A 15,621-nucleotide genomic window follows, 5' to 3' on the forward strand; every position below is an offset into this window, starting at 1 on the left:
TTATTCCAGTTGCTTCTACCCATGACATTATTTTTCTCATCACCATTCAAAGTTTATAATGATTGGTGAGGACAGGAATATACTTTGACATGGAATTTGGCTCTTGCATCATCACCACTATACACTATAGCCCTTTCAGTATTGTTGGCACTGCATTTATATATTGCTCAATGTAATGAACACTTTAACCTTTGCTTGAGAACAATTCACTAAGATGTTTAATCTCCTCCTCCTTTTGGGACAGCAAATGAACAGGAGATAGTAGAAGCAGACAAAATCTTTGTCTAACAAAATGCAAGGACATAATATTTAAAAAAAAAAAAAAAACAGAAGAAACTAATTGTCCAAGCCAGTAAACCAAAATCAAACTCAAAATATCATGGCCAAAAGGTCCTTACGCTAACTTCTTGTAATTGCCTGTAATTAACAACAATAGAAATGTTATTCAAACGCTTGGATGCCAGAAGCTATGCAATGACATCTATCACATGACTTTCACTTCACATGAATTGCAATAGGCGTACCAACAATAAATGTAAACAATTAGGCAATAATAACTTGAACTAGTCATTAATTTAGACGTGCAGCAGCAGTTGAATGCTGTGCAGCCTTGTCCCATGTGCGTAATTTTGCTGAAGTAGCATCAATGTCACTAGGCACATTTACTGTTTCAAGTGTACGGAGTACAGAATTCTGCATCTCCTTATATTATTCATTGTGAACAACTGAAAGACCCCATTTAACAGGAGTTCTTTTTACTGGGTGTGATGACACACCATTTAGCTCAAGTGCACTCTCTGGAGTTCATCTTTTCAGAAATGTTGCTGCCACTTTTTTCAATGACAGAGACCACATATAACCAGCAGCAATGCATCTTTTACTTTTAGTACTAGTTCAATGATGCCTTTGAGTGCCAAAGTATATTCTGGTCTAACAGAATATGTTTTTCCCTTGCAATAGATTGTTTTACAATGGACAAGTAATGTATTTTTGACACATACTGTACATGACACATTTATGTTAATATTTTTAATATTTATACATTTTTGGAGACTTTTCAGGCATAACTATGAGCTTAAAAAGAACACCATTGCTCTTTTCTGTTCAAAGCAACACTTCTGCTTTGACCTCCCCCACAGTATGGAGTAGAATAGTTTTAGAAATTTCACACTCTATGAGCCTTCCAATGTTCAACCCACATGTAAGCCAAATTAATTCACTGCTGAATACAGACATATAACATGTAAGTCTGGCCCACAAGACTATGCAAAGATCAACTCGAAAAAATTAGTGAGCATAACGAAACAAAGAACAAAATTATTGGAATTGCACATAAATAATTAAACAATTAAAAAAAGCTTAAGTCCTAAAAATGAAACAAAATTGAGTATTAGGAAGCCAAAACCCCAGATTCATTACAATAACAAATCTACAGGAACTCTGAACACAATAAGAATCCTACCTAGCCAGTACAGGGTAATTGGTCCACTTACTTCTCCATCCTCTGGTATTGAACTAGCTTCTCTTCCATCCTCCCAGGTGAGGCCTTGCCTGAACTCTATATTTGACTCCAACTCTAATCTCTATCATAAAGAAGTCGCTCTATGCCTCATCCCTGTAGTAGTTCCAGGCAGGCCTGATCTCCTTCACACACATGCCTTTGTTTTGGCCACTGTAACAGCTGTTGTTCTCTTATTGTGCCAGTGGTTATCTGAAATGAGATACTTCTGAATACTACTTATTTTTCAATATTGTATCCGTTGTGGACAACCTACTGTGTAACCAGCACAGAAATGCAGTAACAATTTACCACTCAGATGTATAGAAAGCAGGACGTTTCCATCAGTCATGTTGCTCCATTTATCTTCATCTTGTCAGGTATGGGCACTCAAATCCCCCAGTAGGACTACAGAGTTAGTACTGTTTCAAGCACCATTCCATTGTGTCATAAATTCAAGTCACCCTCTGGTATAAACTCCACAATGTATAAACTCGCACAATGTTCATCAAGGGATTTTTGAGCTTTCTTACACCTGACCAAGATTCCTCCCATATACACAGAATGTCTTTGTTCAAGAAGTCTCTTGTTATAGCCAATGCTATAACATGCTATACAGGTGAAACTATCCACATCTAGTCAGAATTTTTCAGTCTGTTATGCAAGCTCTTGATTTTCCCTTTCTAGAAAAGTTACATCTCTCATCTTATAAGTGAGTTCCCAAGTTCTACTCCAGAACATCTAGATCTGTCCAACCCATGACTGTTCTAGAGCTCCAGGGATGCCCCTTCCATTATGTCAAAAGCACAGTCATAGCAAGTACTTGCCTAATACAGTTTTTCAATGTGCAATATCTTGTTTGCAGAATGACTATGTTTGCCCTAGGGACGAAGAAGATGATGACAATAACTATATTGAACCCAATGAGGAGCCACCTTCAGCAACTCCACATGGTAAGAGTGTGTAGTATTAATGAAGAAATTATATATGAGATAAAATTATTGGGGTACATTATAGTGTATCCTAAAATGTTTCTATATATCTTTCAAATGTTTAAATATTTAACTAAATTCTCATTATTAATTTTTTCAGAAGACACAGGTATTGCTAAATGTTGAGATTCAGCAACTTCATCAATAATCTATATCACATAAACGTGTTTTGCTAAATGTGAATATTAAACGTTTGTTCATACGGGTGGAGTAGCCCAAACTTTCAATGCTTCAATATCTGAACCATTTTGAACGCCAACATCGCTGCATATTGCTTTTTATGTTGGCAAAAACATTTTATGTTGTATACACTGAATGATTGGAGTCGAAACAAAAACAAAGATTTGCCCCATATATTGTTGGAGAGTAGTAAATAACTACTGAAACCAGTCTTTTCTGCAAAACAACAAAAGATAAAAATGGCAGGGAATGAAATGAGGTCATCTGGACGGGATGGAAGTGAGGTTATCTGCAAAGGAAGGGAAGTGATGAGTTTTAGCCTAGTCTTCCGTGAGTCTGAAAGAGGAAAGAGAAGAGGCATTAATGCTCGTTACCATACCTTTTCCTGGTGTCTTTTACGCCCTGTTTTGGACCCTTTGGCTGTCCCCTAAGCACACGTTTATGACATGACCTCACACCTCAGCCCAGACCCGTCGGGTCAGGCGCCCTGAACCGAGAGGTTGTAGTCATGAGAATGGGCATCGGAGTTGACTTGGAGAGAACCCCGGCAATAAATGAACTTAAATCTATAAGCTTGTAGGTCTAAAAACCACCATGTGACCCATGGGTTCAATTCCTTATGTATGGCTATCCACTGTAAAGCGGTGTGGTCAGTGACAAAGGTAGTACCTTAGCTGAGTCACGGTCCATTTAATGACCAGGGCTTCTTGTTCCACTGCTGCATACCTGGTCTCCCAATCTAGCAGCTTCTGGCTGAGGAACATCACGGGGCGTTCAGCACCGTAGACACTTTTGCTCAGCACGGCACCTAATCCTGTGTCTGAAGCGTCAGTCTGGAGAATAAACGGAAGAGAAAAGTTAGGAGACTTCAGTATTGGTGCTGGCGTAAGGGCCTGTTTAAGTCACTGAATGCAGCTTCAGTTGTATCATCCCAAACCATATTATAAAGAGCCCTTTTCTTTGTAAGATTTGACAAGGGAGTTGCTCTCTCAGAAAATCGGGGTACAAACTAGTGGTAGTACTTCGGTAATCCGAGAAAGGCTTGGACCTGCCTCTTGTTTACCGGACGGGGCCAATTTAAAATGGTATCAATTTTAAAACACTGAGGTCTGACCATCCCTCCACCCACAAGGTAGCCTAAATATTTGGCCTCCGATAATCCAAAGAAACATTTTATTTGTGTTTATTGTGAGGCCGGCTTAACCAAGTGTTGCAAGAACTGCTCCGACATGGAGTAGGTGATCCTCTCATGTGCCAGTACCCCTTCGTCATGTCTAAAGTGGTCAAATATTGAGCATTGCCCAGCCGGAGTTCATCAACTTGGGGCACTGGATACGTATCAAATTCAGAGACCTGGTTAAGGCGTTGAAAATCATTACAGGACCTCCAACTCCCGTCAGGTTTGGAGACCAATATGATGGGGCTGAACCATGGGCTATGACTTTCTTCAATTATTCCCATGTCCAACATCCGTTTGATTTCCAGTTGAACTTCAGTTCTTTTTCCCTTGGTAAGTTAGTAACAATGCTTCCGGACAATCATCCCTTGTTCTGTAACAATGTCATGCTTAATCATAGGGGTCCGCCCTGGTTGTTTGCTCAATACCTCCGGTACAGACAGGATTACCGGCCATTGGTGTGTCAGATTATTGTTGAGATTAAGGGAATGTTTTTGAATGAAAAGGGAACAAGGCTTTCCGCAGAAGGGATTGGCTTCCCTTTCCTTCTGCGGTTTCAGCAGGTTTATATGATACACTCGTTCACTCAGCCAACGATTTGGTTGTTTGACCAAATAATTGTTGAGTCCTCTACTCTCCTTAATCTCATAAGGGCCTTGCCAATGGTCCAGCAGTTCAGAATGGGAGGTAGGCACTAGGACCATAACACGATCCCCTGGAAGGAATTCCCAGAGGGTGGTGGTCCAGTTATAATGATGGGCCTGTGCTGACTATGCTTTGTCCATATATTTTTTTTAGTATAGGCCGAATTCTTTCAAATCTATTGTGTAATTGTGTGATATATTCCAAGATATTTACGGTGGGAAGGGGTTCTTTCTCCCATCCTTCTTTTAAGATATTCAGAACACCCCAGGGTTGTCGCTCATATAACAGCTCAAAAGGAGAGAATCCTGTAGAGGCCTGTGGGACTTCCCGGTAGGCAAATAGAACGAGGGGAAGTAGCTGATCCCAGTTTCTTCCATCCTCGTTGACCACCTTATGTAACATCCATTTTAGTGTCTGAATAAATCTTTCTACCAGCCCATCTGTATAAGGGTGATAGACATTATAAGCAGTAACTTGGTAACCTCCTTGAATGTTTCCAACGTAAAGGGCGTCCCCTGGTCTGTTAAGATTTCTTTGGGGATCACGACTCGTGAAAAGAACCCTGCCATACTCAAATGTATTTGTGTCCTCTGGCCAAAGGTTCAAGTGGACCTATGAGATCGATACCGATCCAATCAAATGGAATATCAATGGGGGGAGAGGAACTAGAGGAGCATGGTTCATCCTAAGAATTTGTCGTAATTGACACTCTGGATAGGAAGTGCAAAACTAAATAGACTTCCTTGTTTATTCCAGGCCAATAAAATTTAAGTTTAATTCGTTGTAATGTTTTCTTGGTGCCCATGTGGGCACCCAAGAGATGAGTGTGTGCTAATTCAGAAACCTGCCACCAGTAGGTCTGTGGGACTAGCAACAGTGACCCTCTCTTACCCTCATGTTCCGCTACCTAATATAATAAATCATTTTGTAGTACAAAGAGGGGTCCCTGTGGTATGGGAAGGATTGTGCACTGGCCATTAACTGAAATTTCTGGATTCCTTGCGAAATTGAGGGAATCATCGTTCCACTGTTCTCTTTTAAAGGAAACCTGAGTGGCTCTAAATTGAAAATGCAGAGAGCTCAGTGGATCTCCGTTGACCTCACTGGGCAGAGTATCAAAGCCTCGTCTCCCCATGGCGGTGGGGATCACTTCCGGGGTGAGGTCGGGGTCTTCTACTGCATCACATTGAGTGGACCTAATCATTGTTTGTATACACGGCGTGATAGCAGAGTTTGAGTCATCCCCGTCCATGGGGAGGCCCAACTTAGTTACAGGAGTGGTTTTATTTCATACCGCTTTTACTATAAGACCAGTCCCAACCGAGAATGATAGCAAAAGGAGGGTTTGGAAACACAGCCATTGTAATCCATCCTAGCTTATCACACAGGAGGCGGACCTATGCCACCAAGTTTCCTCGTGAATACAGGTTAAACTGGTCATAGCTTTTAGCCACTGTCGCAGTAGAAAAAATCAGTGAGCAACAATGGAAATGTTACTCCTGGAATCAAACATGGCAGTCACCCGGAACTCGTTTATTAACATCACTCCTGTATAAGTAAATGACAAAGAGAGCGGCAGCACAATACCTTTCTCCTTGGGCAATGTTGCAGTCAGTCCATGGGTTCACACAGCTGGGGACAGGCAGACACGATATACCCGACTTCACCACACTTGAAACAGCAGGGAAGATTGGGTTGTTTTTCCTGAGACCTAGCAGCAGCACTAGGCTCCATGGGACGGTGGTTGGGCTCACAGGAGGGTACACATCCCTGTCGGGATAGATGAGCAGCCCGTTCTGCCCTCTCCAATTTACAAGCCACTCGTTTGCGATCGTTAACTCCACCAGGGTTTCCATATTTTTGTATGGATGTTTGCAGACCTGCTGGGCGATATAATTGGAGAGAGCATTAATCAAGGTTTCGCAAGCCAGTTGCTCTACAATCTGCCAACTGTAATTTATGTCTGGCCATAGCCAGCATCCGGTCTTCCCCCATATCTCGAATGCCTGAGCCCATGTCGGCCTCTCAGGGTCGAACTTCCATAGGTGCTATTCCCTTGCCTGCTGTTACGCCGTAGCGTTTCAGTACCTCTGCGTTGAGGGGTTCATAATCAGCAGCCTGCTCCTCAAGAAGGTCATAATATGCCCGCTGTGCTTCTCCTTTCAGGTACGGCGCCAGTATGTTGGCCCATTCCACTCGCTCCCAGTGATGTCATTTGGCGGTACGTTAGAAAATTAAAAAATATAATTCAGTATTGTCTGCCACAGTAAGCAGCACTAATACCTGGGATGGAGCTCGGGCTTGGTCAGATTTTACTGTGGCAGCAGCTCCCACACGGGGCTCGGGCTCGACCAGTTGTGTTCTCGTTTCCCCCAGCTGGACTTTCACCAGTTGCAGTTCGGCCATGATGGTGGTGAGTACGTTGCTCAGGTCCTGCTCTTCAGGCATCTTCCTCGAGCTTGGATCCTGTTGACTACGGCAGTTGTGAATGATTGGAGTCAAAACAAAAACAAAGATTTGGGGATTTGCCCGTATATTTTTGGAGAGTAGTCAGTAACGACTGAAACCGGTCTTCTCTGCAAAACAACAAAAGACAAATGAGTATGGCAAACAGGTTGGTTTTATACAAAAACCACAGGAAATTAAATGAAATGATGTTGGTATGAGAAGGAAGTGAGGACATAGAGGAAGAGGGAAGTGACAAGTTTTGGCTTACTCTTCCATAGGTCTGAAAGAGAAAAGGCATTAATGCTAGTTACCAACCCTTTTCCTGGTGTCTTTAAAGCCCAGTGTTGGACGCTTTGGCTGTCCCCTAAGCACACGTGTGTGTCAGTACCAAATGTCATCTGTCAGGTACTGTTTTCCAGCACAGCAGGCATGATGGAGCAAACATTGGCTGAGATAATCCTGACCTGTTGGCCAGCTCCATAAGAAGTGACGACAGGTAGCCTATATAAACTGTACAGAATAACTTTTTTTGTTTTTCCATCAAATACACAGTATTGGCCCTCTTAAAATGGAGCTACGGTAGAGCTGCACATCATATTCATTACTTTTGAGGTTTAATATGTTTGTAATGTCTTATTATACATGCGAGTCATCTTTTTTTTTTTGCATTTATCTACTTGATCATGTGTGTTCCCAAGATATTTTATTATTTATATGCCAATACTCCCAAAATCCAAAAATATGGAAAATATTTCTGGTCCAAGGCATTTTGGATTAGGGATACTCAACCTGTATTATTTGGTAATGGTTGATACATTTTCATGGCACTGTAAATATATATATTTGCCTCCTCCTGATTTTCTCAATTTTTGCTTATTCATAACACTTGTTTCTGATTTCCAAACAAATTTAGTATAATACAAAGGACAACCTGAGTAAACACAGTACACCATTTTGAAATAATCATTTGATTTATTGAAGGAAAAACTTTACCAACACTTTATCATCCATGTGAAAAAGTAATTGCCTCCTAGTTACTCAATCAATGAATTGATTGGTGCCAGTCCTATTGAATCTAAAATCACATCAATGGATCCTTTCTAGCAATGTGAAGTTGGCTAAAAGGTCTCAACAAGTAGCACACCATGACTTGATCAAAAGAAATTCCAGAGAAAGAAAGTTACCGAGATTGATCAGTCAGCAAATGGTTACAAAGCAATGTCTAAAATTGGGACATCTGCAAAATTCCATGTGAGCCATCATCTCTGAATAGAAAAACCTTGGTACAGTCGTAAATCTGCCCAGAAGTGCCCATACCTAGCAAAATTACTCCAAGAGAACACAGAAAACTCATATGGGATGTCAAAGAAGAACCCAAATGAACATGTAAGGAACTGCGCGCCTCTCTCCGCTCATTTAATGTCTATGTTCATGACTCCAACATTAGAAAGGCACTAGGCCAACACTTATATCCGTCTAATTGATTACAATCTGCAAGCTTTTGAAGCAGCTCAGGCCCCTTGTACATTTTGCCTGAAGAAGGGGCCTGAGCTACCTTGAAAGTTTACATATTGTAATCTTTTTAGTTAGCCAATTTAAAAGTGTCATTTTACTTTATTTCTCATTACAGTTTTTCAAAATAAGACCACCATGCCTGCAGTGAAATATGGTGGTGTTAGTATGTTGATGTGGGGATGTTTGCCCAGGCCCTGAAGCAGCAAACTTGCCATAAATGATGGAAGCATGAATTCAGCTATCTACAGATAAATACTGAAGGAAAACGTCCAGCCATCTGTAACCTGAAGCTCAAGCAGAATTGGGTTACTCACCAGGACAACGATCTAAAGCACAAGAGCAAGCCCACCTCTGAATGGCTGAATTAAAACAATTCTATAGAGGCCAAAATTTCTGTATAGACTCTTCAAAGATTGATCTCCTGATACCAGAAGCATTTGATTACTGTTGTTGCTGCTGAAAGTGTCACAACCAAAGGTTTTCTTTTGTATTATACAAAGCTTGTAGTGTTATGAATAAGCAAAAATAGAGGAAAGCAGGAAGGGGACAAATACTTTGTCATGGTGCTGTGTGTATATGCTTGTGTAAATAACAGTAGTCTATGTCTGTGTCATTACACATTAACTAGTGTTTACAAGTTTTCCAAGTTGAAACTGATTGAAGATTATGAAAATACTGTACAGTAGTAAAGCAGTGCCAAAGAACGTGCTGTGTACTTTAGACATAAAAAGATGAGGTCAGACATGAAAAATAGAGGGTAAACAGGTTAGCCATAAATCCTGGGTTGGGTGCTTTTGGAGTTTCAACAATAAGTAGGAGTGTATAGAAGTTCAAGAAATAAATAAGAAGGAAGCCAAAAAATGATATGGTAATAACATTTGCTATAACTCCTAACTGGAGCAGTAGTACAGAATTAGAACTGTTTGATACATGAGAACACCATTTTAAAATAGTATATACCATAGATAATACTGTAGACACACTTGACTCTCACACCTTATTTATAGAATATTTTCAGGACATTGTCAAGGATGACTACTAAAGCATGGACGGAATAGGATGGAATTTATCGTATAAAAATTTGAAAGAACAAGGCAAAGTTATTGAGGTGCATGAAATAAAAAAATAAGCAAATAAGTAACTAGATGAGGAGAAAGTAGGCATGGAAGTGTACACGCCATTGTAGAAAAAAAACTAAAGAAGTAGCTTTTTAGTTTTAAAGCAGTCCACTGTTGAGGATTATCATCTGTTAATTGTAGATTTCAGTATTTTATCATACTGTATATGTAGGGATTCCTTCAAACTGGTCACAAAGCTGATTACTTTTTACAATAAATTTATATATAGTATTTTTGATGTACGAGCAAGAAGGATTACAAAAATTACCAATTTCTATCTGTCTTCAAACAAATTTAGTTTTACACTAGAACAATGTTTCATGGTGTTTTTACAATTTTAACTGTACCTGTCTATGGATATTTTTTTAGGTTTGGTGTCTTCAGGAAGTTGCTACAAAAGTATGAAATTCAGACAGTGCAGCTGTGTGTATTATAGATCTCATGTTTGCAGAGTGAGAGCTGTATTCTCATATTTAGTCCAGCCTGTGTGAGCATCTGACTCTGCCATGGATAGGTTATGTCCTCTCTCCTGTTAAAGCTTTTCATTGACAGGATAGCTAGATGGAGGCAAGCTTTAGAGACTATCCAGTTTGGCATTTTGATGGTTGTATTACACCTGTTTGAAAACGATGCTGTCCTCTGGGCCCCATCAAAATGTGATCTTCAGTTTTCACTATAACGGTTTACAGCAGGGTGTGATGCTTTTGGGACAGCAGTCAGCAGTTTCAAATATGAAGTCACAGTCCTCTCCTCAAAAAGCATGATTTGTTCTCTGCACTAAGATGTGAACAGCTACCCCAAGTGAAGGAATTCAATAACCTCAGGGTTATGTTCAAGAGTGAGAACAGAGATGACTGTATGAATAACCAATGATTTAGTACAGTAATAGTTACCTTGTACCAGATGATGGTTGTAAAACAGAATTAAAATCCTTAGATGAGTCTATTGATTTACTGGTCAGTCTAGATTCCCATTCTCAGTTATGGGCATTTGCTCTTGGTAGTGACATGAAACCATTTGTAAGGTAGTTGAATTTCTGTGTAAAGTTGCTGGGCTCATTCTCCAAGACAGCATGAGGAGCTTCAGAATATACAAGAACCTTAGAGCAGAATGTTGTTGTCAAGTTTTACTCTGGCTATTGGCCACTTTCACATGGGTGGGGTTGCACTGAATTTAGTTTTGTTAATTTGGACTTGATTGTATGGAATGTTACACGCTTTTAATAAATTCAATAAAAGATTTTAAAAGAACTGTCTTTCTGTCTTCTAATTGACAGAAACCAGTTGAGGTGGTTTGCACATGTAGGATTCGCACTGGGAGGAGATTAAGGGGCACACTTGAAAGTGCTTGAGAGAGATTATATATCATTATATATCATTATATATGGAAGCATCTGGTAATTCCTCAGACTGGGCTGGGAGAAATTTCCCATGGATAGTTGACGTGGACAGTCCTATTTCAGTGTTGCTACCATAACCGCTACTAGAAAAAGTAGATTAAAAATGTTAATAATGATGGCCTTTTAATGTAGATTTTGTTTTTCTTTTCATAGCCCCACCTGTTATTAACAGAAGACTAAAGCCTAAAACTCAGAATGCCGGTCAGACAGCCAGAAAAGATGATAATCCAGGTGAATACAGTATATTAATGTATAATGTTTGTAATTTTGAAGTAAATGTTAATTTATGAATGAAAACTATGATGTTCATTCAAGTATTAAAATTTCAGTATATGGTACAAAACAATGCCACAGTCATCTAGAATTCATTCTGTCCTCTCAATTATTTTAGTCAAGTTTATTTTAGTATAGCACACTTAGTAACTGAAATGGAGTAGAGTTTCTTTCACTACAGTTTACTTAAAAAAAGAAAAAAAAAGTTAATGTAGTATATACAATATGTATTTGCTTCATTACAGTGAAGTATGTTAGAATGAATGGTGGCAACAAGGTCCTTTTGAAGCTGAAAAATGTGAAATAGTACATTAGAGCCACATATCAAGAAAGTGATATAAAAATGTTAAGAATACCAACATTAGTTCATAAATTGGATATTTCAGGGCTTCAGCTACAGAATCTGTTTGAAAAGGCAACACAAAAGTCTTCAGGTTGAGGTTGAAAAAAAAGGCCTATAAGATAGAAAGTGATTCCTAGAAAGAATCTAGTTTAGCAAATGCATATTGTTTTGCAATGTTCCTTAATTTTCTTATATTACAATTTTACAAACTATTTTTTAGTACAAAATATAAAATTAAAAGAGGTGCTGAAATAAACTTTTATTCAGTTCACTTAATTCCGTACCTTCACATGTGCAAGCCAAGTTGAATCTTTATCAAGAAAATGTTCCTTTTCCTCCAACCTAAGGAGTGAAGATTTAAGTAGTTAAAGCATTAAGTTCAATGCTAGAACTAGGAGCTATTAATACAACACCATGAGAGATGATATTTCTCTGGAATGTGCTGTTAACCACAGCCACTCTACTCATTACTCATCATTCAGTAATGTTTATTAATAAATATATCTCTTGACATTTATATAGTGCAGCATAAAATAGTGCATCTTGGAACTGGTTGTAGATAAAAGTATTGTTGTAAAAGTATTTTTGTGATATTCATGTTGTGAAAGCAAATTGGTAGGATTGAAAAGATTGAGCCAAACACCTTTAGATTTTTGAGATGCTGAGTCTATTTCATACTTGTGCTTGGCTGACAATTCAATATTCAAAACTACTACCTTACTTTAAAATGTTAAGACTTTGCAGACGTGTATGCAGTTTCCAAAATGAATCCATCAGTATGTACTGTGCACAGAGGTTACTGTGGTCTGAAATTTAAATGGGATGGAAAAGTAATTTTTTGTGTGATACACAGATTTGTCTGATTTATCACTTGACTGTGACATCTTCTCTGCTCCCCACCAGCACTGCCAGGACAAACGATCAACAAACAACCATCTGAGTGTCACTGACATGTTTGGCAGATGCTGCCACTCTAAGCACTATTAAAACACTGGTTTTCATCCAGGGCTACATGCATATTGTTTGTGTGGGCCTTGCAATGGAGTAGTATTCTGTTGAAGATAAGTCCTTTTGTTTGGGATAGACTTCTATTTCTAAGACCTTCAACTGAATTAAATGTTTATGAAAATGGTTATATTTTTTATTACTATGAATTAGTCAGGTGACTTTCTGTTATAGTTTTATAAACAAAAGTGCATTGGGGGATTCAATAAAAACACAAAAGGTCTTGCCTAACATCATCTGAAAGAGAAAAAATTGTAGTTGATAAACAAAATACCAAGACAGCATACTTTTTTTTTTTTTTTTTTTTTTTTTTTTTATACAGGCAGCGGTAGTCTTCTAACTAAATCATAACAGGAATCCACAGAAATACCCATGGAACACTCGAATGCCTGTGTATTTTCAGAATGCTTGCTTGATTCACTGCTACTTTAAAATATCCAGTGTATCAGTAACAGTATAGAATTACCTGCCATTTATTATTGAAAATAAATCAGATGTGTTTAGGTTAAAAACTGTATAGTTAATGATTTACGTATTTAAAAAAGATATACCACATGAACAGTAATATTCTTATGATTTCTCCGTAATATATTGTTAATCACATCTGTTTCTGTCTTCAGATGTTTATGAAGTGCCAGATTTAGAGGTGAGTTCTATTCAAAATTTATTAAAGGTTGTAAAATATTACTAATTAACACTGAAGTTTGAATTTTTTTTTTTCACTTTTAAAGGATGATTCACCACCTGTAATGAGGTAGGTTAATACAATATTACAACAGTTGAAATATATTAGGAGCTAAGAGTTTTATAACAATATACTAATATATAATATACAGTACTAGCCGTGCCTGCGTATTAGTGATAAAGGACAGTGAGGAGGGCTCTGCCTGGCTCCCCACTCCTGAAGTCACACTTCCCTTCTCCCCTCAGCCTGAAGCCTCTGTCTCAGATTAGCACGAATATATTGCTCCTGCAATGGAACTATGATTCTTAGCACAATGAGAGAAGTCGCAAAATCAACCGGAATGTTCAATCAAATTATAGAAAAAAACCTGATCTAAATCCATGAAGTAGCTCTCTCTTTCACTAGCTAAGCAGAGGTAAAGTACATGCCCTGAGGCTGGAATGTGAGTGAGGAGGGCCCCGACCCCCTCCCCTCAGATAAGAAGATATAGAAACTGCTTTGTGGTGTTTTTAACTTTTTATCTCAAATTCTATCTAGAACTTTGTAGAAAAAAAGTTTTCCTACTTTAAATAAAGTAAATGAAAAGCTTTAAAATGTTCACTTTCATGTGAGTTTGTCATTCACTTTGTCATCTGTTGCTGCTTCTCTTTTCCAATGAAGTGTTGATACTATAGGCTGATCCCTTTGGAACCTGTGAATTTCTCCGTAGATGCAAGGAGGTTATTTTTAATGAAATCTACTTTGTTTTGTTGATGGTTTTTACAAATTAAAAATGAATGTATTATCTTTCATACAATAATGCTTTTATTTGTTAAAAAAGTGTATATTTTGTTGAATAATTCATATGATTGAATTTGTAATTTTCTGATATTAAATCAAATAACTAAACTGAAAAAAATTAAATAGAAGATAGAAAGGAAATTAACACTTGCCAGCCTACCCTCAGTGTTGGTAATGAACTCTAAATTTAGTGGAACTAAATATGTTTTCCTTATTTAGCAGACAAAGACAAATTACAGAATCACACAGGAGACATACAGTGATCCCTCGCTATATCGCGCTTCGCCTTTCACGGCTTCACTCTATCGCGGATTTTATATGTAAGCATATTTAAATATATATCGCAGATTTTTTGCTGGTTCGCGGATTTCTGAGGACAATGGGTCTTTTAATTTCTGGTACATGCTTCCTCAGTTGGTTTGCCCAGTTGATTTCATACAAGGGACGCTATTGGCCGATGGCTGAGAAGCTACCCAACTTACTTTCTCTCTCTCTCTCTCTCTTGCGCTGACTTTCTCTGATCCTGACGTAGGGGGTGTGAGCAGGGGGGCTGTTCGCTCACCTAGACGATACGGACGCTCGTCTAAAAATGCTGAAAGATTATCTTCACGTTGCTACCTTCTGTGTGCAGCTGCTTCCTGAAGCGCCATGCTGCACGGTGCTTCGCATACTTAAAAGCTCGAAGGGCACGTATTGATTTGTGCTTCTTTGTTTTTCTCTGTCTCTCTCTCTCTCTGCTCCTGACGGAGAGGGTGTGAGCTGCCACCTTCAACAGCTTTGTACCGGCGGTGCTTCGCATACTTAAAAACAAACAGCCCTATTGATTTGTTTGCTTTCCTCTCTGTTTCCTTTGAAGAGGAAGATATGTTTGCATTCTTTTAATTGTGAGACAGAACTGTCATCTCTGTCTTGTCATGGAGCACAGTTTAAACTTTTGAAAAAGAGACAAATGTTTGTTTGCAGTGTTTGAATAACGTTCCTGTCTCTCTACAACCTCCTGTGTTTCTGCGCAAATCTGTGACCCAAGCATGACAATATAAAAATAACCATATAAACATATGGTTTCTACTTCGCGGATTTTCTTATTTCGCGGGTGGCTCTGGAATGCAACCCCCGCGATGGAGGAGGGATTACTGTATACAGGTCTTCGAAATCTGTAAGACAGCAATGAGATTAATTGAAATGGTTAACAAGAAGATGTCGTCTTCTTCTTTCAACTGAAAACATTTTTAGCACCTTATATGAAATTTAAAGGTTTTTTTTATTTTATTCCAGTATCCCCCTTTTTCATTATTCATCTAATTTCCTGTGCTCAATGCATGCTGGCCTGCTGCTGTGTTATTTTTTTATATAGGAGTTAAAAGTATACTTGTATTTTAATGGGTATGGAAAGTGCTTTTTTCTTTTACATTTAAAAAAAAAAATTCTTCTGAATGTATAAATGTAGCTCAATGTTAAAAGTTAAGCAATTTTCCCTGATTTTTTTCAAGTAGTGCACATATTGAGGAAAAAAATCTCTCCAATGATTGGCCTCATTTCTCAACAAAACCTTCCTTTATTCTA

At 38.5% G+C, this 15,621-nt stretch overlaps 2 protein-coding genes across 50 annotated transcripts in view; one reads left to right on the top strand and one right to left on the bottom strand.

Annotated features, from left to right (window-relative positions):
• blnk (B cell linker) overlaps window positions 1-15,621 on the top strand; it is a 374,165-nt gene that overhangs the window by 323,882 nt on the left and 34,662 nt on the right. For 16 of the 49 annotated variants that reach the window (XM_051923820.1, XM_051923834.1, XM_051923821.1 and 13 more), the window contains 4 exons: window positions 2,364-2,451; window positions 11,126-11,203; window positions 13,214-13,239; window positions 13,325-13,347. The exons of 30 other annotated variants lie outside the window; for them this stretch is intronic. In XM_051923820.1, the coding sequence (XP_051779780.1) occupies window positions 2,364-2,451; window positions 11,126-11,203; window positions 13,214-13,239; window positions 13,325-13,347 (215 nt within the window). The remainder of the gene's footprint in view (window positions 1-2,363; window positions 2,452-11,125; window positions 11,204-13,213; window positions 13,240-13,324; window positions 13,348-15,621) is intronic. 3 more of the 49 variants (XM_051923829.1, XM_051923825.1, XM_051923828.1) reach the window with 3 other exon arrangements.
• The window catches only part of LOC127526841 (zinc finger protein 518A-like), a 148,980-nt gene that overhangs the window by 67,839 nt on the left and 65,520 nt on the right, over window positions 1-15,621 (bottom strand). The gene's annotated exons all lie outside the window — the stretch shown is intronic.

Source organism: Erpetoichthys calabaricus, chromosome 2 (genome assembly GCF_900747795.2).
Source record: "Erpetoichthys calabaricus chromosome 2, fErpCal1.3, whole genome shotgun sequence".
Taxonomy (NCBI): domain Eukaryota; kingdom Metazoa; phylum Chordata; class Cladistia; order Polypteriformes; family Polypteridae; genus Erpetoichthys; species Erpetoichthys calabaricus.